The sequence below is a fragment of the Camelus bactrianus genome, chromosome 3, assembly GCF_048773025.1.
Source record: "Camelus bactrianus isolate YW-2024 breed Bactrian camel chromosome 3, ASM4877302v1, whole genome shotgun sequence".
NCBI classification, from domain to species: domain Eukaryota; kingdom Metazoa; phylum Chordata; class Mammalia; order Artiodactyla; family Camelidae; genus Camelus; species Camelus bactrianus.
The window spans coordinates 55,077,926-55,099,327 of NC_133541.1; the positions used below are offsets into that span (position 1 = coordinate 55,077,926).

A 21,402-nucleotide genomic window follows, 5' to 3' on the forward strand; every position below is an offset into this window, starting at 1 on the left:
TATTTTACCATGAAGTTCCTTATGCGAAGTTGATTTGTGAAAATTTTAGAAAAAGATTTAGGGTGACGTATTTCTTTTGTCTAGTAAAAATTTCAGAGTGCAAGAACATTAAGAATTGCCAATGGAAAGTGATATCTAATTAAAATGCACCTCCAACTTACTGTGCATATTTCTTCTGCACGACTGAGAAAACATGGTCACATAAAACTACAGTCACCCATCTTGCTTATCTTTAGGAAAACTTTGCTGCCTCAAAACAAGATCTAGTAGAAACTCCAAACAAATCACTAGGTTTCAAGGATGACTCAAAAAGCAGGACAGCATGCCATAGCTTATACATGAGCACAACTCAGATTTAGAAATCTGTATTATTGTAGAGATTAAGACTTGAAAAAAAAAACATCAAAACACTCCTGTAGTGCTATCTGTATGACTATTCAATGTACTGTAAATATTTTAAAAACTGGCTGTAAGCATTGGGGTGCTTACTCCAATATTTACCAAATAATAAAATGAGTGATGCTATCTTTTCACTCATGTATCTTATACTTTGATCTTTAAAAAAACCAAACCAAGACAACTACTACTACCAAGCTGAGGAATGTAGTCAGAATGAGAAGTGTTTTGAGAGAATGCGGACAATATATTTTGTTTTGTCCAAAATAAATGAGTCATATTCATATAGAACTTTCTGATTTACCCCCCCAGACAGTATAAAAAAACATGATGTCTACAAGGTCTACAAAATAACAAAAGCCTTACTGGGTACAGCAGGCAGTTATTTTCATTTCTATTTTATAAGTATAGTAAGACAGAGCAGCTAAGTGCTTTGCCCAGAATTACAAAGAGAGTCAATTTGGCCTTAGCACTGAAGTGACTGGACCCTTGTCTAGTCGTCATTTCCTTAAGGTGGCTCAGCAAGAAATAAGACAAGCCACTAATAGTTTGGCATTTCCCACTTATCCTGGGATATGAATTCTATTTTCAAAGACTCAGAACGAGTCTACATTTTTTCTAAAAGTCTGGATGGCTTTCTAAGGTAATACAACAGGTCTTCCTAATGAAGGGGTCCTTCCCCTCTTAGGCAGTTGAAAAAGAATAAAAAATTTTTTGAAAAGAGGAGAGAACTATTCCATCACACATTCTCTGCAGAAAGAGAACCTTCAGCTTCAAAGCACTTTTTTCAGTCTCCTAAGGATGGGCGCTTAGGAGAAAGTCTAACCAAGTTTTCAGCCACTAACACAAGCACAGAGCCGGGGCTGCAAGGTGCCAGCGAGGGGGCTGAGTGTGGTTAAGTCACACCCCCGGTTGACAAAGAGCCCTAGTGAGAGAGTGTGGGGGGAAAAGAGCCAAAAAGTGAAAAGAAATCAAGTGGAAGAAGCAAAGGCAGAAAGGAGAGAAAAACAGTATGAGAGAGGAGTCAACACAGAGGCCCAAAGAGCAGGCATTACGGGAGAGAGCCATCAAAATTGTTTTTGGTGTAAGCAGGCTGCTAACCCCTGTCAGTACAACTCGGAGCAGAGCCTCTGTCTGCGAGGCAGGCACTTTCTCTGAGTCAGAGAGCGAGTTCACAGGGAAGCTTTCCATAAAGGCACATACCAGTTCTTGTTCCATTTATGCGCAAACTCCACAAGCAAGAGGAGCTGGATGCCTAGAAAGAGGAAGCCTCCGACGGCTCCCACATAGCGCCAGGCTGCAAAAGAAGACCATTCAAAAGGAGATGAGGTGATCATTCCCAGTGTTTAATTCAAAAAAGAGCAATGACTACAGGTAATTATTACCGCATGCTCACGGTACTGGTAACACATTTCATCCCCACACAACCAGACAAAGTGGCGCTACTATCATACCCACTTTACAGATGAGAAAAACAGAGTCTACAAAAGTTGACAAGGTCCCAGAGACAGTAAAGGGGTGTGGCTAGGATGTGAACACAAGCAGTCTGATGCCACAGCATCCAAGCTTCACCTCCATGCTGTAAATAAATGCCAGATATCTTAATAGATGCAGTAATTCATAAAATCAACAGCAACCTACAATTTTAAAGCAAAAACACACACTGCCAGAAAAACCAAGGATTCAAATTTTATTGGGTAGAGACCCACCAGTGAGGAAACGAGGTTCAAACTGGGGGCCAATGACTCAGGTTCTACTTCTGGCTCAGCCACAAAGATGCTCTAACCTTGGATGAGCACGTTGCTTCTCTGGATTACAGCCTGTCTATAAAATGCCTGGGCTGTGCTGGCGGGCTGACTGCTAGGTCCTGCCCCATTCTAAATATATGATTCTAATGCATAAAAGGACCTCTGAGGGGAATAGAAGGCTAGTTAACAGTATTTTAGGTAAAAAGACAACTTGCATACAACTTTCTTAAGGAGTATATAAAACCAGTATGACCCTAAGAGACTAGCTGGACCCTGATATGTGAATGTTTGAGGACTAGGGCTGCTCCTTACTCACAATGTGAGTATTTTCACTATCTTAATTAGGAAAGTGAATCCATTTGGGTTTGAACAGGGTTTTAAACCTGTGAAACTCAGGCTTTTTCTTCCTCTCTAGCTCATATGAAGAAGGGCCCCTTGTTTCAGCTATGATGGAATGCTTCATATCCAATAATTCTGGTAGGTTCTATCAATAAGGCATATAATTCAGTGTTACAAAATGTGATGTGAGGTAAGTTTAGAAATAGCCTGAAGCATGCCTTTCTGATCCCATTGGAGCTGCAGCAGATTTAAAGCTGCTAAGAAGCCCTGCGTTCCGTGTCGCTGGGTTTGTATGTGGAGCTCGGAAAGAATAAAGTCTCCCTGGGTGATGCTGACGTGCTAAACTGGTTTTCAAACAAGTTTTAAGTGCCTCATTTCCCCTTTAAACCAATAACCTTAACTTTATCATTTCAACTGTTCAGCCAGCAGAGTAACTAAAGGTCTTCTCACCCCTTGCCAGGGAGGGAAGGAGTTAGAGGCGGGAGAGGGGGACAGGGAGGAGAGGGGGTGGGTGAAGTGAGGGCAGGTGAGGCATATTTTTTTTAAGCCACAAGAAGATCAGCAATTCTAAATATCAAAAGTACCTTGGACTACACTTTTGAACAATTTTACAAAGTGGGTAAAAACCAAATAGATATACCCCCAAATACCCAATTTGTACCATTCAGAAAGGTCTCCTGATCTGGAATGAAGAAGGCTCCTGAGCACATGGCCCCCAACAGCAGAAGTTTAAAGAACCAAAAGCTGGAGAAAGACAAAAAAAAAAAAAAAAAAAAGAGGAAATGTATTTAAATGATATTCAAAGAAGGACAAAAGACCTCTTAGAAGGTAAGCGTGCCAATCTGCGATTCTGTTCTCTCCAAATGGAGGGGAAGTAATTAACTGACTGGAGGCTGCCTTTTCCCATAATTAGACAGACTCAGCCTGGCCTCTGATTGTGCAAAACTATTTCATTTCATTGCAGGGGTGGAAGTGACCTGGTAAAAGGTCTTGGTACACGAAAGCTCTTATCTCCCCTGCATTTCTCACGATGGCACCAGGTGCTAAAATAGGAGTCCAGTTCTCAGGCCACTGTGCAGTGACAAGTGTAAGTTCCACCTTCCCTAAAATCAGGGTCAACACTTTCAAAGAGAGGAAGCAGTCAGAGGGTCTGACGAGTAGGAAGGGTCCTTGAATGCTGCTCTGAACATAAGGAAAGGAGCAACAGTCCCCACGAAGACTTACCCGTTGTGAATGTAGGCCCTACAACTTTTACTGTTGTTGACTTTTAAGGTCAGGAGGCAGAAGAGAAAGAAGAAACAGGCCATCCCAAAACAGACTCTATACACTGCCGAATACCCCACCAGCTTCTCACAGGTGTCGCCAGCTTTAATGCCTTTACAAATGTCTTCGAAGAAAGGGATCTGAGGAAAAAGAGACAAAGTCATCTGTTAAAACTGGATAAAGAGCGGCTGCCATGGAGTGTTCTTTCAGCCCACAAGTCAAAACCCAATGCGAAATACACCACATGCAGAGGCCAACAAAGACTGAGAAAAAAGTCTCCCTTCCAAAGACCTTTCTCTTAATTTTTTCTGAATCTTTTTAAAAGATGCAGCGCTCATAATATACCACACTCCACTTTCACTTACCCCTAATGAATTCTGAAATCCAGCATCAGAATTTTTTAAAAGTATACTTATAATACACAAGTATATTTTTCTTGAAATGCATAAATATATAGAATAGTTGCACATAAGCTATTATTTAAATACGAAAAACTCCTGACCTTAGAAATGAAATCAATGGGTCAAAGTAGTATCTACATTTTAAAATTTCAAGAGATAAAGTTAAATTATACTCTTAAAGGCTGTGTTTATATCCCACCAGTAACATCTGAGACAGCTCACATTTCCAACCTGAACCACCCAAGATTTAAAGATAAAAAAACCTATCTTGTTTCAATGCCCATCTTCCTAACTACTAGTAAGGTCCATATCTTTTCTTAAAGTTACAGCCATTTTATTTTTCTCTGTAAACTAGTTGTTAATTGGATTTTTTCTTGATCCACTGGAGCTCTTTATTTATGCATCTTAATTTTCTGATAAATGTTGATAACGGTTTATTCTAGTCCAATTAGAAGGTTTCAATGCAAAACCTATTTACATCATCAGAATAATTAAAATCTTACAGAATGAGAATAAACAGCACATTTCTATTAATGTCAGAAAAATAAAGATTTAGTCAGTGGTTAAAAAAATAAAACTTGCTGCTTATCAATATCAAAGTTGAACACTCTTCAGAACAGAAAATAAGTTTAAAATCGTATTATAGCCATTATTTACAAGACAAAAACAAAAAACACTTAGAGAAAAATGACACAAAGCTAGAGTTAAAATTGAAGCATTTAGTTTCTTCTCCAGAAAAGATTCTAAAGAAACAATAATAACTGAGGTTAAGATTTCCATACATAGAAGACTAAATTTAATTGGAGTCCATCTTCCTCGATGAGGATTTCCTTCCCTCAGAAAAGATCCGCAATGATTACTGCACCTGAATCTCAAACACGTTTTTCCAAATTAGCGTCTCAGGCAAAAATGCATTAATACTGAGACTGTATTACAACGCCTCCATTTTCAAGAACAGGTATAAAAGATTTCATAAAGAAACACCATACATTTTGCATTCAGCAAGTTTGTGCAACTGCCATTTTTTCACATTAGAACAAGATGTAGTTGCATAAAGAGACATACTGCTATCTTTTTGACCAAGTAGATAAAATACCAAGCCAGATAAAGCACAGAGTGTCTTCTTAAAATTTAATTTTGTATAAATAATAACTAATTTTTTAATATAACTATGTCCCATACAATGTTTGGGACATACTTGCACTAATATTGCATGGGACATACTTATGCTAAAAAAGTATTCCTTGGCAAGAGATGAAGCTTAAAAGGCAGGGTCTTGTTGGGAAGGGCCAGGTATATGGCATGCTAAAGTCTGGCTCCCATCCTGTAAGCAAGGGGAAACCACTCTTTAAGTTGGAATGCCTCTGGCTGCGAAGTGGAGGCCATACCAGAAAGGGGACAGGTTTGAGGCAGGAGGATAAATTAGAAGGCTACTGGATTATTAGTCCAGATTATAGATGAAGAAGGTAAAGCAGTGGCAGAGAAAAACAGAAATTCTGTGGGTAGAGATCATAATTGGTAGGACTGCAGGGATGATGAGAAAGTGAAGGACTGGGGAGGCGGGGGTTGTTCTCTTCTGCACTTAACTGCTTTTTAAAAAGCTGTTTGGGGTGGAGGGGGAGTAGAGCTAGCAGAGGACAAAGGGTGGAAGTGAAAGAACAGATCAGGAGCTTGTTTTTAACATACAGGACTGGAAGCACCGGAGCATCCCAGTGAGAATGTCTGGTCTGGAAATTGCTTCAGAACAGCAATTAGGATACAGGATACAGGAAGCGCCCTTCCCCCACCCCCACGCCACAGGTAATGAGAGAAGCCAGCAAGGGCTTTCTTTCTGAAGGAGTCTGAATTTTTCGCTGTGTTTCACAGTGAGTGAGCAAACTCACATGGTTAAAATCTTCATATACTGAAGTAAAGAGGGACCCCACACAAAGTGAACATTTCAGAGCCTCTAGTGGGAAACAAAAGCTGCACCTGTATGAGTGGTATCAGTAACAAGGAGGTAATATTGCTTTACTGTCCAAGCCATATTCATGGAGGCACCAGGCCACCTCACTTACTCTGTTCTGTTCACCTGGGGTTTATTGCTCTATAAAACTCATTCAACTCTTTTCTTCCCTCTCTTCTCTCTTCCATTCTATCAGCAAAGCTAATTCACGACGCACATTGCCCCCAACGTCCCCAACACCCTACTATAACACATGCACATCAGCACCTTTTCATCTACACTGGCCCATCTTTCAAGGTCAGGCTCTTTTCTGCCTCCCTACCCCACACCCACTTCTCTCCCCGCCTTCTTCTCAAATCCAGCTCAGGGAGAATGCTGATGCCAGCAGGCCTGCACCCCTCCCCCGACACCCCCACAAATCCCCTCCAACCTGTCTACTGCCAGAGGCCCTTAGGCTCATGGAAAGGTGAGTAGGTGGCATTGCATCTTTAATTCAAAATAAAAGTAGGCAAACAACTCCTGCTTCAAATACTAAGACCTGCTTTATGCTCTGTGGGTGACTTACTCATTTAAAACCTTCAGTAAGTGGTGAATATTTTTAGGCAAAGAGCCTCTGAGTTGAACAAGCTGGCAGGATTTAGCAAGTGGAATTTGCTCTGATTAAATATTTGCTGTTCCAAGCTCCATCCCAGCTTTGGAAAAAGAAAACAGACATCACACACAGATTCCACACTGTGGGGTGAAGGGGACGGGCTTGCTAAGGGTGTTGCCTCTAAGTCTGGCTCTGGGCATCCAAGGACACAGCATCTGTGTTGGTTCTGTACAGACCTGAGGGCAAAGGGTTTCCTCCCATTCCTCAAGCAACCAAACTCAAAGCCACAAGTTATCAGGAAGAAGAAACAGCTCATTGGACTTCCAATCTTAACTCCACTAACAACTTGGGCAAATTATACACCCTTCCTGAGCCTCGATTTCCCTATCTGTACAACGAAATAATACTGCCTTCCACCTCATGAAGTTGTCCTGAGAATTACATCAGTTACTCCTTGTACAAAGTGCTCATCAGAGCTCCTAAATCCAAAGTAGCCATTAAGCTTCCTTAGTTCTAAGGTACTACCTAGTTTATAAAAAGAACTCTTGGGGGAGAAGCCAGGCACATTTCATGAACCCTTGACTGGCTGATACATTCTGGTTTAAACATGAGGAGAGATGAACATCTTAGAATTCAGTAGATGCTCTATTCACTTTACCAAAGGATTCATATTGAAAGATACAGTCAGACCTCCATATCTGCCAGTTTCACATTCCCAGATTTAACCAACCACAGATGGAAAATATTTTAAAAATTTTTTTCATTTAGTTCCAAAAAGTGAAACCTGAACTTGCCACGCACCAGCAAGTATTTACATAGCATTTATACTGTATTAGGTATAAGTAATCTAGAGATGATTTAAAGCATGTAAGAGTAGGTGTGTAAATTATACACAACACCATTTTATATATGGGAATTGAGTGCTGGTGGATTTTGGTATCTGAGAGGGTCCTGGAACCAATCTCCCATGGATACCAAGGGACAACTGTACCAGGTAACTTTCAATAAGGTGAATCCTTACCTGGCACATCATATAGGCAGACTTCAGAGATATCGCAGGTTTGGTTCCAGACCACCACAATAAAGCAAGTATAACAATATAGCAAGTCACACCAATTTTTTGGTTTCCCGGTGCACATAAAACTCATGTTCACACTATACTGCAGTCTATTAAGGGTGCATCAGCATTATGTGTAGGAAACACTGTAAATACCTTAATTTAAAAATACTGTATTGCTCAAAAAGTCTAACCATCATCTGAGCCTTCAGTGAGTCACGTTAATAACATCAAAGATCACTGATCACAAATGACATAACAACTATAGTATGAATGAAAAAGGGTGAAATATTGCAAGAATTACCAAAATGTGACAGAGACGTGAAGTAAGCAAATACTGTTCAGAAAATGGTACGGATAGACTTGGTCAGTGCAGGGCTATCACAAACCTTCAATTTGTAAAAAATGTAGTATCTGCAAAGTGCAATAAAACCAGGTATGCCTGTTTAAGAACTGAGTTCTAAAAAAACAGTACCCACTACCTGTCTTTCAGAGACCTAGTCACCACCTGAGAGAAAATACATCTGAACTTCCAAACCAGGGAAGACATTTCAAACTATCAACACCAGTATTAAGCTCAAAGAGGTGGAAGCTAGAAAATCCATACAATTTTCCCTATAAAAGAGAGATGCTAGCTATACCACCCACCAAAATAATTTCATTCCCAGGCAAATAAATGTAAAGAAACAACAGAAGAGTTAATGAAAAGTCAACAGGTCTAGATGGCCTGGGGCCCAGATGCTGTAAACTTAGAAATAAAGTACAGACTTTCGGGTGTGGTTCTTACAGAAATAAATGCAGAAGAGGAAAAGGAGAGTCGTGCCCCTATAATATTAAAGTATTATTTGGGAGAAATGAGAAAATGGCATATTAGCAAAGATAATGAATCTTACATTTCATTGCATCAAATTTTGAGGGCACTGAATGAAACCCAGCAGCCAAGAAGGCTTTGGGCAGCTCAGCATGAGTAATATCAAACTAGAAGAACCAGATCTGCAGGTTCTGTTTAATACCTCTTACTTGAAACAAATTCCAGTTTCAGAATTGAGAGCCTCTCCCTTTTCTAATATTCCAATTATTTTCAAGCTTTCTAAGACAATTATTTTCCTCTGTGGAATAATTCCAGTGTCCACGGCAGGGATGTCTATGTTACCCACCAATGGACAGGAGCTGAGAAATGGAGAAGGAAAGCTAAAATCAGTTCCATCCTCCCCTAGAATCAGTCTCCAGGCAACCAAGGCTCATTTTCAGTCAATTGTAACCTTTGAGGCCCTTTTTGGGATGTGGGGGCTATTTTAAAAAACAGTATCAATCAGTACTCACTTTCTTTTTGTCCAAGTTTCTAAGGATTTTTAAGAGAAAAGTCTGTATTGTGTCATTATTAAAAGCCTTAAGGGGGACAAAAATTCCACCGAGCCTGGTTTCATTTGACCCCGCCACCTCTGCAATCAGGAACTAAACGTCCCCAAATAGTAACTCCTCAGAATCTTGGACACTAGTGCTCACAGCTCCTCCTCCACCACGAGCATTTCATCAGGATCAAACCGCCACAAATATGATTAGACAGTTAGAAAAGAACTCCAGTCAAACTTTAAGTAATAACCTTTCAATCTGAGAACAAGATACTGTCAGAGAACTGACTAATGATGGTTTGAAGGGCTGTTCCACAGAAGGGAACAGGGACGGAAGGAGCAGGAATGGAACTACCTTCCCTGAGGCTAGAACTGCTGATTCTTTCTAAGAAATCCTGCAGTTTGTTTTCTCTCTCTTACTGCTTTTGTGCTAAACACCCCCCCCCCCCGCCAAACTTTCCCCTTACATCCAACAGCTTTAACCAGGAAGGAGGTAATGGGCCAATAATCTCAGAAGAGCAGACAGACCCTCCATGGACAGTTTCTCCATGAGTCATCGAGGTTCAGAGGAATGTAGCAGCGCCCTGTAGAAGGCCCTGATTGTGGTCACCTTTTCTGTTCCTTCCAGTCTTTCTATAAACCTCAAGACCTCAACCCCAAGACAGACTCACAGTCTCTAAGGCACGAGTCTGCTGTGACTCCCCTTCGTCTGGCATAGCAATGAAGCTGTTCTTTTCTACTCTTCCCCAAACTCTGCCTCCGAGCCTCAATCTGTTTTCTGGGTACAGAGGATGGTTTTGAGGCAACAGGACCAGCTAACGTCAATCTGCTTAGAGAATTAGGTAATAACAGAGGCAGAATGTACAAACAAGAACCACAAGAGTTACTGATCTTGAAGGAGAAATAAGAATTCCAGCAAAAACTCATAGAACTCTTCAAAGAGGCAAAAGCAGTGGGGCTTGGGGGCCAGGGAGCAGGCAGGACCTGTGTGCTGATGTGGCCTATGAGTAAAGGCAGAGGAACCCAGGACTAAGATTCCCAGTTTCCAGCTTGGCAGCTGGTAAGATGGCGGCCCAGCAGTGGGTAGGGATCACAGGAGAGCAGTTTCAGGGTGGGGAGTAATTCACTTAATGCTAGGTTGCCATTATCACAGGGAAGTGTGGGCAGATGGCCAGGCAAGGGTGCGGTGCTCCAGAAAGACAGCAGGTCTAGAGATAAGGTAAGTGACCAGCAGAGATGGAAGGAGGCTTTCAGTAGAGTAAATAAACTCATGTGGAGAGGAATGTGGGTGAAGGAGGGAGAAGGAGACAGAGGTGCCCAGGACACTTCCCAGGGGCTGGGAAGAAGGGGGAAGGGGAGGAAGACACTGAAAAGGTACAGAACCAGAGAAGAGCTGAGGAGGGCTTTCAAGAAGCAGAGTGTGGTCAGCAGTGTCAAATACCACCAAAGTGATGAGGATTCAGAAATAACATTGGATTTGGCAATAAAGAGTCATTGGAGGCAGAGATCAGAATATTCTCTGGAGCAGGGTTAGGGGCAGAAGCCAAACAGATGGCTGTAGGCAGGCGAGGAGAGGAGACAGTCAGGGGGGCTGGGTATGGGGCAGGAAGTGAACCCAGCAGGCCTTTTGCCTCCATTTGCAAGAAATCTAACTGCAAACAGAAGAGTCCAAGGATCATTCCAAAATGTATTTACTTACAGTTATACAAGCAATATATAATTATATTCTTCTTACCCAAGAAAATGTAAATTACAACAAAGAAACAAACACACAGATGTTGAAAACAAACTTAGTTATTACCAAAGGAGAAATGGGGATTGGGAGGGATAAATTAGAGGAGTTTGGGATTAGTAGATACTAACTACTATATATAAAATAGATAAACAACAAGGTCCTACTGTATAGCACAGTGAACTATATTCAATATCTTGAATTTTGTAATAAACTATAACAGAAAAGAATATGAAAAAGTATTATGTATATGTGTATATACATATACAGACACACACACTTTGCTGTACACCAGAAACTAACATGACATTGTAAATCAACTACACTTCACTTAAGAAAAAAAAAGATGCAGATAACTGAATCCCCTTGACCATCATTACTTCAGCCCTAACCTGGCTGCTTCCCAGAGGGAACCACCATTGCAGTTTCTTGTGTAACCTTCCTGACCCTTTGCTGTGTTACTCCCCACTCATTATGTTGTACAGATTATTGTATGTTCAACACATAAATCTGTTTGCATCCTTTTTAACTACTAGACAGAAATCCACAACCCAGACCAATCATAACTTAGTTTCTGTGACACTAGTGACAATTACATTGTTTCTGAGTTTTCACTATTATAAACAATGTGCAATGGATGGCGTCCAAATTGTGCATCTATCCACATGCAGAGCATTAAGGAGAATAGATACCCAGAAGGTGCAGTATTGGGTCATAAAAATTGATACGTTTTCAATTTTAATAGACATATCATGCCTGACTCTCCCCAGGGAGAGCTTCTGAAAACTCTAGGGTTGGGGTTAACAGGGAGAGAAAAGAGGAAGAGCGGTACCGACAGAGCTGCCACACACCCACCCAGGCCAGGAAGTCTCTGCTGCCCCGCCTCCAGGGTGAGCATCCCCGCTTCTGAGGGTCTTAAACGGTAAATACTGGCCCCCATAATCGAGGGGGGTGGAGTGGGGAGGGGGCCCTCTGAGTCCAGAAAACAAATCCATGTCTAACCCCAGAGAGAAAAACCGCAGCTCTGGAGATCTGGACTTTGTTTCAAATGGGAAATATGGTTGTTGCCCCACAACCCCCCAACACACCCCACTTCCCCAGAACACAGGTCCGATGGAGGAGTCCATGCTGCCCTGAGAGGAACAGGGGCCACTGAAAGTTCTCTCTGGAACACAGAGATGCTGGAGATTCTATAAAGTGGACTAAATGTCTAAACAGGCAGAGCTTTCTAGTCAGACCACTTAACAGTGGGAAAATGTGTTTATGGCCTAAGTGAGCCCTCAATCAGCCAACTTCTTGAATGTGTGAACCTGGAATATAGAGGTGACATATTATATGCAAATGCAAATTATTTTTACCTGTGATGATTTATGACGCATTTCAAAAGGCCAGAAAGAGTAAGACATAATAGTGCTAAAGGTGTCACACTAAATTTACTGCTCCATTGTTCTTGCTTGGTCAATCCAGTATGTGGCTCCCACAGTCCAGCTATCTGCAGCTCCATCAGGAGCTCCGACACCCTCAGCACAAAGTTTAGGCCACTGAAGTTTCCCCTGTAGAGATAAGGGGACAGTAACTGCCTACGACATGCATTGGGCCACCAAGGTCTAACAAGTGCCAGCAGAGCAAACGACAGCCTGTGGGTCAAATCCAGCTAGCTCCTGTTTGTGTAAATAAAGTTTTATTGTGACATAGCCATACTCTTTTGTCGGCATGTTGTTTTGGCCGCAGAGATGAGTAGCTGCTACAGACCAACACGGCCCTCAAAGTGCAAAGTGTTTACTAGCTGGCGCTTCACAGGGACAGTTCGCCTGCTCCAGGACTACCAGGAAGGAGAGCCGAGGGGGCTGTGCAGAACCGCCTCAGCTGGTGATGACCTACTCTACAGATCAAAAGCCAAAGGACAATGGAGACCCAACCAGCTCATTTGGACTCTTCTGAGTTTCCTGCCTTCTCCAGTGCACTGTCCCAAAATGGAACTTGTGCTTTAAGTGAATTAAATCGCCCATCTCCCATATGTCAGTGTTAGAGCTGCAGATTAAGTATTTTAATTTATCTGCCTGCAAGGAAAAAAAAAAGCTTTGCGGAGGAGGTGGCAGAGGGCTGGAGAAGGACGTGTCTGTGAGTTCAATGCTTTTCTCTGTGGGTCAGAAGCCCTCATCATAGAAAAGTCTTCACATCTGTTATGCAAACACAGTCCCCAGAGCCAAAAATAAAGCCCACACAGATGAAAGTCAGCATGTCAAGGGATAATTTTAGACTTAATTTTAAGGCTGTAGAAACAGTCACACTGAAAATTAAAAACCACACCCCTAAAATACCCAAGCCCCTTTGTGATTAAGCTCAACGCTGCTGTAGAGGGCAAGGCACTCATTCCCTCTTACAAACCTCCTACCTCACCTCAGCTCCCAGGCCTCTGATAAGGGAGGGGAGAAGGCATTCCTGAGCTCCAGTGTGACCCCAAAGGTTAACAGAAGGCAAAGCTACGCGGACACCACTGTCTGAGAGTTGCTAATGGACTTCACATATTTTTAACTTTCAAACACAACCACAAGCACAGCAGCCTAATGCTGGCGGCTCCTTCTGTATCCACTCACTGCCTGGGGCCCGGGTCTCTAAGGACAACCACATGTTACTCACATCCACATCCCCTGCACCTCGCACAGTGCTGGGCCCTTGCACAGGCAGGAAAGGAGGGAGGGGTAAGTTACATGACTACAGTCTAACCAAGTATCACGATCACCCTTTTAAACTCTATTATCAAGTATCAAGACTCAACTATTCACGGTATTTATGTTTCCTGCTCCCAGCAACTGGAGGCTACTGTTGTTGTGCCACTTGTCTGTGCCCTCCTGCCCCGTTTTTACAGCGACAGAACTGTTTCCAACTGTCCCTTTTATCTGCGGAGTGCTCCAAGGCCCCGTCTACGGATAGTTGCTTAACAGACGCTTTCGATGATGACAGAAAAAAGGGTTAGGAGAACTTCAGTTCTCGCATCTTATCACTGTCCCCCTCCTACAGTCGGAGGGATTCTGAAACGGAGATCCCATTAACATCTGACGCCCCACAAAAGCTTCTGGGTCGCAGATCCTCCAGACCCAGGACAATAACTATTGTTTCTTGTTTTCTGGCTCCTGGCAAGCTCATTACTACTGGACGAGGATCAAACCTCTTTGTCTCTGGTTCAGACTCAGAAAGGCTCTCAGCAGGGTTTACATTAGTTCAAATCACTGCCTGCAGAACAAAAGTATTTCCCACTGTCATTTTCCCCCGCATTCACTGTGTGTAGGAAGCGGAGGCCTGAGCGAGAAGAGAAGCCATGGGACAAGGGACAGCTGCAGGGACTGTGTTTTTCCCACATGGTATTACGTCTGGAGTATAGGATGAAATTTAGATCTAAGATAGAACTGTTTGGAAACCTGTGGCCCCAGAGTCATCCCAACTTGGAGAGGAGGGGACCCAGAAGATTTAAGAGGTAAAATCTCACTGCCGGCTCCCCCCAGGGAAACTCTGATTAGGCCACAGTGAGACTTTTCCCTCTGTGTTCTACAGAGAACTTGAAGTTCAATGGCCCAGACCCACCTTTAACCTCAGAGAGGTGCTCACTGATACACTGACACATAAAATGTACAACAACAATACAAACCATCTGCTGCTCAGAAAGAGAACTTTTGAAAAGCATTCTGTCTCAGCTGGATTAAAAACAACACTCCAGAATCAAAGAACTGGGTCAGGAATTTTTATAATTCGACACTTGTTCTAACACAAAAACATACAACGCCAGCTAAGGATGGGGAGTTCTACTCTACAGAACTTCAGTGCCCTGTAGCAACACCTGAGGCAGGTCTCAGGTCCACAGTTCTCCTAACATTCAAGCAGCAAAAACCTAAATCCAAACCAGAGCCAGACTTTCCAGCTTCAGCAGGAATACCTGCCATCTATGCTGGGACGAACTACATGGTGTTTGGGATCAAAGTGGAATATTTTTTGTTGCTGCTATTTGTTTACTTTGAAAAGATGGTCACACCAAACACAACTTGAAGGGTGGGTTCTATTCCACATGCAAAACCACCAAATAAATTAAGACGAAATTTGCGGTTGCCCCTATTTTCTACCTCAGACTAACCGCCATCCCTGGGGCCCAGCTTCTGGCTTTCACAGCAGGAAGGAGGCAGGTGAGGAAGATAAGCTAAGACAGCCTCTGAGGGCCCGAGGCGGTACTGTTTCCAGAAGGACTACTTCTCCCTCACCACCTAGTCCAGGCAAAGAGCAGGAATCAAGAGGGAGGGTTTTGCTAAGGCTTCTCCTGTTACTTCCATAAACATCTGAGCAACAACCAAACCCAGCGGACAGGCAGGAGAGGCACCCACTGGCCAGGGCGCCAGCAGTCCTAGGTCCTAGTCCCAGCTCCACCTGGTGTCACGGCCTTGGACAAGCCACCTCACTGCCCTGGGCCACATCCTCTCATCTGTCAAATGAGTGGGTTGGTTAGAATTAGACTTAAGATTCTTCCCCTTAAAATCATTTTATTCAAATTATACTCTAAAAAGAGCAATATTTTCTCTGCCTAACACTTCACACCTCACGGTATCTACCGTCTCTTCACTGGGCGGAACACTTATCATCAACGGGGTCTGCATCCTTTTTTCCATTTCTTATCTGTTTAACCAGATCCTTTAACTAGTAACCGTTTCTTCTTTTTTTTTTTAATCCCCCATGACTAGCACAGGAATGGGACAGCTTTCCCCAAAACAAAACTTACTCTAATGCTTTCAAATTCCTAACACTGAAGGTTAAAAACAAAAAGTAAAGTAGCTCATCTACCAAATTTCAGCACCTCTTAACATACTGGATCAAAGCTCTGGCAACTCCAGGAACTACTGAAGCACGGTTAAACATCACTGTGAACTGACTGCAGGGTGTACTCAGGAGAGCGTTTTGAAATCTAAGTTGTTTCTAAGGAAAGTTATCTTCTGTGTTTATCTATAGTGCTGCACTTTGGTGACTCCAGAATTTGAAAATGGAGTATCGTCTGGGAGAAATACAAGTAGCAAACAGCATCCTCAAGTCACCCGTGGGATTAGTTACCTGGAGAAAGAAGTCCGAGGGAAGTGAACATATGAAGCTGGTGACACTGGGACCATCTAAGTCCAAACATGACAACTGGAACATGACATCAGGGAGCCTGGTGGGGTTGAATCAGGACTGCCTGGAATGCAGAGTGGAAACCCAATCCTTTTATGACCTGCCTGCGGAAATTATGTGGTCAGCACTGGGTCTAGAAAAAAGTGGGAGAATGGATCTGTCTGGGTCCCTGGTGCTGTCCTGAGAAAAGTGTCCCCCAACCAGCAGACACACATTTAGGAACAACCAAGGCCAGAAATGAATGCTCTGCCGGGGGAAAGCTGGCGAAGGAGGGCTCAGGTCAAGAGACGACCACCTCATTCCTGGGAAGGATAACGAGATGTGGATGTGGTCTCCCAGTGAGCCGGCTATAAATAGTCCTTCCTTTATTTCATGTTCATCCATCTACTTCCATGTAATCTTATGTTAATACCACTAATATACGTGAATTTCCCTTTACCACATCTCCTTCTCCTTCTAATGAACAGTGAAAATGGCTGAGAAGTACAGACCAAAGACAATATGTATCACCTCTAGGGAATGTGTTGAGAGAGACTGGATTTTCTGAATCAATAGAGAAAATCCTTTAAGTCTATCCTGCTACTTCTGTTCCAAGGGCTTAAATCCAGTTGGCAGCCTCAGCATCCAACCCCACTCCCCTTCCCTGGCAAATTCCGGACTTCACCATAACTGTAGAAATCATGATTTGAATACATACTTATGATTTTTTTAAAATGGGGAGGTGATGACTGTAACTTGGGACTGTAACTGGAGGGGCCGGACGAAGGTCCCATTCAGTGTCCTACCTCCACCCCACATTAGTCCTGAAACTGAGTGGTCATGCACTGAGCTCAGCGGATCAACCTCATCAGGACAATTTCTAAACAGTTACTTGGATAAAGATGCCAGATTCCAGCATGCAAAGGGTAGACTAGTTATGGCAGGGAAGGGCTTCTTGGGTCCCTGCCTGGCACTGTGCATGTAGATTTGCATGGAGATCAATCTAGCACACAGGGTCACCTCCACACTGCCCACCGTAATGGCTGCAGGCAGAGAAGCCTGGCGTCCATTTCAACATTTACAGCCTTTTCAGAAACTCGTGAACTCAAAGAGTTTAGGCTACTTCAGGAGTTGCAAATCCAAATGCCTTTCCTGGGGACAAGAAGGGTGCATGTATGAGACGTGATGTAAGTAAATGTCCAGTGATGGGGCCTGTGGAGAGGTGCAGCATGCTAGCCCCTTCTAAAGGCAGCCAGATCCACACTAAACAAACAAACAAAAATCTGCTGGCCAAACAAGAGCCTATAAGCCAACATAACAATTCCTGGGCTAGGAGATTTCCAGGCACACCTGAAATCTCTGGGTGTGGCACTGGCTAATGGGTGGGGTGGGAGGCACGGTCAGGGGTTCTAACCATCAAGCGCTGGCTTTCATCACATAGAGGCAGAGAATGAAGTGAAATCAGGAGCTGCTTTTAAGACACTGAGAAAACTACAGTCCTGAGCCCTGCTGATGTCTGGGTCATGTCAGATCTCAGCCAACGTTCCTTTGAAGCCTGCTCTGCCCTGCGATAGTATCACCCTGTGCTGAAAAGAACCGAAAAGCTCTTTTCATCCAATCATAGGAGCAGTGCCATTTCCGCATTACTACTAACTCAAAGGAAAAATGACCCAAACCCATCAGCAGAAAATAACGTATAAAGCAAAACAAACGAAGGAATAAAAACCGTAGTAGATTCTCATCTCCATACAAGACATAATTCTTCAAAATTTAAATTTCAAACAAATAAACACACTACAACACCACCACAAACATTAGTCTTCTACAATGTGGAAGATATGTTTTAATTCGGAAAGAAAGTAAAATGCAAAGATCCAGTCATCTCCGGCACTACCTACCTCTCGTGTCAATGAATCAGAGCAGCCTGGGGACCAAGTGGAACACGGGGTGAGGAAAATGGATCTAAGATACTCCAGCTTAGGAACCTTTAGGGCTCATCCTCCCTTGGTTTGGCACACGGCTGGCAGGGAAGGCCTGAGGGTCACGTAGGTCACGGGTCCTCCCTTTTCCAATGAACGATTAGTCTAAGGGGACCCCCCTATTCCACAGGGACAAGAACCTTCCTTTCTCCTCTCTCCCAAAATGCCCATGCAGCTTCCCAAGGTGCACAAACCCCAAGTGTCGTAATCAGCCTCCAAACAGACGTTACATCTTGATTCAGAGGTGCCAGCAGGAAGCTTAACTCTCTCCCCCAATTTTTTAGTTGTTGTTATACATTCTAAAATGGATTTTTAATCTCCGCAGGCATTAAACATCTCAAGACTGTTCCTGCATGAATTACACAGTGACTGACAGAGAATGACCTGTAACAAAATGGCTGGAACGGGAAAATGCTCCGGGGGAGAAGACAGAAAGCACACCCCATTCAGCCAGCACAGCAGAGCCCAAGTCCCCCCGGGAGAGCGGTCTCCCCAGTGAGAGAGGCAGGACGAAGCCTGGCCCGGCAGCTCTTTGCGGTTCCCTCTCGCTCAAACTTAAACACAGGCCACACTCTGAGGCCAAGGCCAAAACCGAAAATAACTGAAAGGGGCTGCCCTTGTGTTCTCGGCCACACACCAAAGCCCGCGTGCTCTGCACAGAGCCCAGCCCGCTGCGCCGAAGGCGAGAATGCGGCGGGCAGGCAATCACACACTCCCTTCCCGGTCATTACAACGAGGCCTGCTTCCTCCTCTCCCCATCACAGCCTCAGACATTTCCACAGGCCAAGAAAGAGGAGGGGACCACAGCAGAAGCCCAGTGTGCTCCCCACAAGGGGACCTTTCAGCGCCCACCCTCCAGCATGGCCTGAGGGTGATGTCAGCCTCTATTCTATAGGCTGTGAAACAAGCTGACTTTGTGACCAGCTGGCTGGCCCCCTCAGAGGTCCCAGAGATGGAAAAGGATTGGTTTCACCCACAGGGGCCTTGTTCCCTATGCAGGAAGTCCAGCCAAACCATTTTCAAATAAGTACGTTCAGGAGACAGGCATAGAAACACTCAGAAGAGCCTCTGTGAGGCATCAAGGTTGCCCCTCCCCACTCCTCCCTCCCTCTGCTCTGACCCCAAATCACACTGCACACGCACCACTGCTGGGCTCAGCTCCCTACACATCTCTGCCTGTTTCTGTGACAACAGCCTCCTCCTCCTACTCAAGACTCTATCAAGGCTCCCCGTTTGCCATCAACCATGGCCATACACTTCATCTTAGCACTGCAACTCCTGCAAGATACGAGCACTTTAGTTACCCGCGTGTCCTCTCTGTCCTACACCTGCATTGTCCTGGTTCTTCTCCCTTTTCTCTACCTACAGAGCCTAGCCACAAAGAACACAATCAGCCTGGATTCAAATCCCAGCTCCACCACTTACAGCTGGAGACCTGGGCAAGGGTCTGAATGACTTAAATGACAGTGTCTTGGTTTCCTCATCTGTAGAGCAGAGATAATGGCAGTAACTTTTGCTCAGGTGAGCACAGCAGTGATGAACTGAGATGATACAGGTAAAATGCTCAGCATAAAACCTGGCACAGGGTATCATTCAACAGATCTTAGCAACTGAAATACTCATTATTATCACACAAGTCACTTCTTCCATGAAGCCTTCTCTACCAATACCAGTCAACACCTTCTGTTTTTCTTTCTTTGTATTTTTAAACATATTTTGTTTCTTAAATATTCTATGAACAATCAGAAATCATAGACACTGGCTGGAGTTGTAAGGGACTATTTCATGAGGCAGGTTACTTGGATGGTATTCAAATGTTAAAATTATTATTATTACTAATAGTTACAAAAATTATTACTTTTCCTAAAAGTCATATCCTAAAATATGTCCTGCAATTCCCAAATTATCTTTACGCCAGTAATGTTTCTAATATATTCACCTCTAAAAGATACTATCTATTTGTAGTTTAGACTGCGTTTCTGGGATCCAAGGCCTAATTCTACGGAGACTGACAGTTTCTCAAGAGCACCACAGACACCTGGACACACTGGCAGTTCCTATCACAAGGACACACTGGGTCCTTATGCCAATGCCTCCTGAATTTAAAAAGAGAACATAAAGTTGCCTGAAAAGCTAAGATAGTAAATGGGAGATTAAGCAGACCTTCAGAATAAGAGTTAAAATCTACCCTTTCAGTATCTCTCCTCTCAAACTTCTTGTGACAAACATACAAGACTGTATGTCCCAAGATTGTATGGCACTTGTATGTCACAAACACTCGAGATTAAACCATTGCAAGAGGAAGAGAACGGGTGGGAAACGCCACAGAGAGGGACTAGAGCCTGGTGCAGATGAATGAGGCAGCCTCCACTCTTGCTCTCCCTGACTCTATTTCCACAGCACTTCATGTGTCCTCTCACGTGGCACTGAATTTCCACCTGGTTTTATGCCTTGGAAGATTTTACAACTGACTCCTGAGGTTATAAGCTCCTTTTCTCACAAGTTTGAAAGCCCCAAAGCTCCCACTGCAGGGCCTTACTGAGCAGAGACCCACTATTTAAAGCAATCAGAGGAGAATCTAATTTTCACAACTTTTGACAGTAGTTCCAGTACATTCCAGACGATACAACTGCAGTTATAAAAGCATTATCCAGCAGAAAGCGTCAAAGGACCTACTTTAACTAGGGATAAGAATATAACAAATGCTTCTAAGAAAAGGGTTGTTCTGAAGCCCTTGAATGTAATTAAAATTATCTGCAGTTTTGGCATAAGGTTGGGGAGAATAAACACTTCCTCGGGAGCTGCTCCCTGTGATGCCACCTCCATGGTTCCAGACAGGCACTGGCCCAGCCTCTCCCGTCCTCGCTCTGCTGGACCCCGGGAAGATTCAGCGCCGAGCAATAGGTCTGCAGGGTAAGTGGGGCTTGGCTGGTGAGCCTTTCTTCTCCCCCGCTCCCTCCAAGCAGGCGCGGCCCCCAGAGAACACACCTGCAGCTCTTCCCTGTAAACTGTGCCCCCTCAGAGGCAGTTGTTCCCTGGCCCAGATGGGCTCCCCAGGTGGGTTAAGTTTGACTCATTTTGGGGTTCACCAGCAGGAAGCCCACCTCCTTACAGATACAAGTCACACTGTCTTACATGAGCTTTATGGGGGATATCTGGCATCTACTAGCTGACACTGGAGTCTTTTCTGCCCTTTTGTTCAGAACCTGGGAGGGGAAGTATGGTGTTATGTATTTGGCTCCCTTAGAACCCCCAACACATCCTCTCGTAATCAGGCCTACTGTGGGGAAATTCCAGAAAAAGGTCCCATATGTGTCTCTTAGCATCACATATACCTGGCCTACCTTTGCCCCAGAAATGGATGGAAATCCACCCCCATCCCTGGAGACAACCACCCTACAAGTGACATGTCCTGAAAAGTACAAGTCGCCCTAGAGCCCACTCCTCGTTATTGGTGGGACTATCTAGGCTTTA

The 21,402-nt window shown here is 43.8% G+C and overlaps 1 protein-coding gene across 3 annotated transcripts in view; it reads right to left on the minus strand.

Annotated features, from left to right (window-relative positions):
- Positions 1-21,402, minus strand: part of SERINC5 (serine incorporator 5) — an 87,710-nt gene that overhangs the window by 25,099 nt on the left and 41,209 nt on the right. For all 3 annotated transcript variants that reach the window (XM_010949248.3, XM_045512321.2, XM_074360312.1), the window contains exons 3-5: positions 3,708-3,886; positions 3,145-3,227; positions 1,600-1,693 (exon numbers count right to left, since the gene is read on the minus strand). In XM_010949248.3, coding sequence (XP_010947550.1) covers positions 1,600-1,693; positions 3,145-3,227; positions 3,708-3,886 — 356 coding nt within the window. The remainder of the gene's footprint in view (positions 1-1,599; positions 1,694-3,144; positions 3,228-3,707; positions 3,887-21,402) is intronic.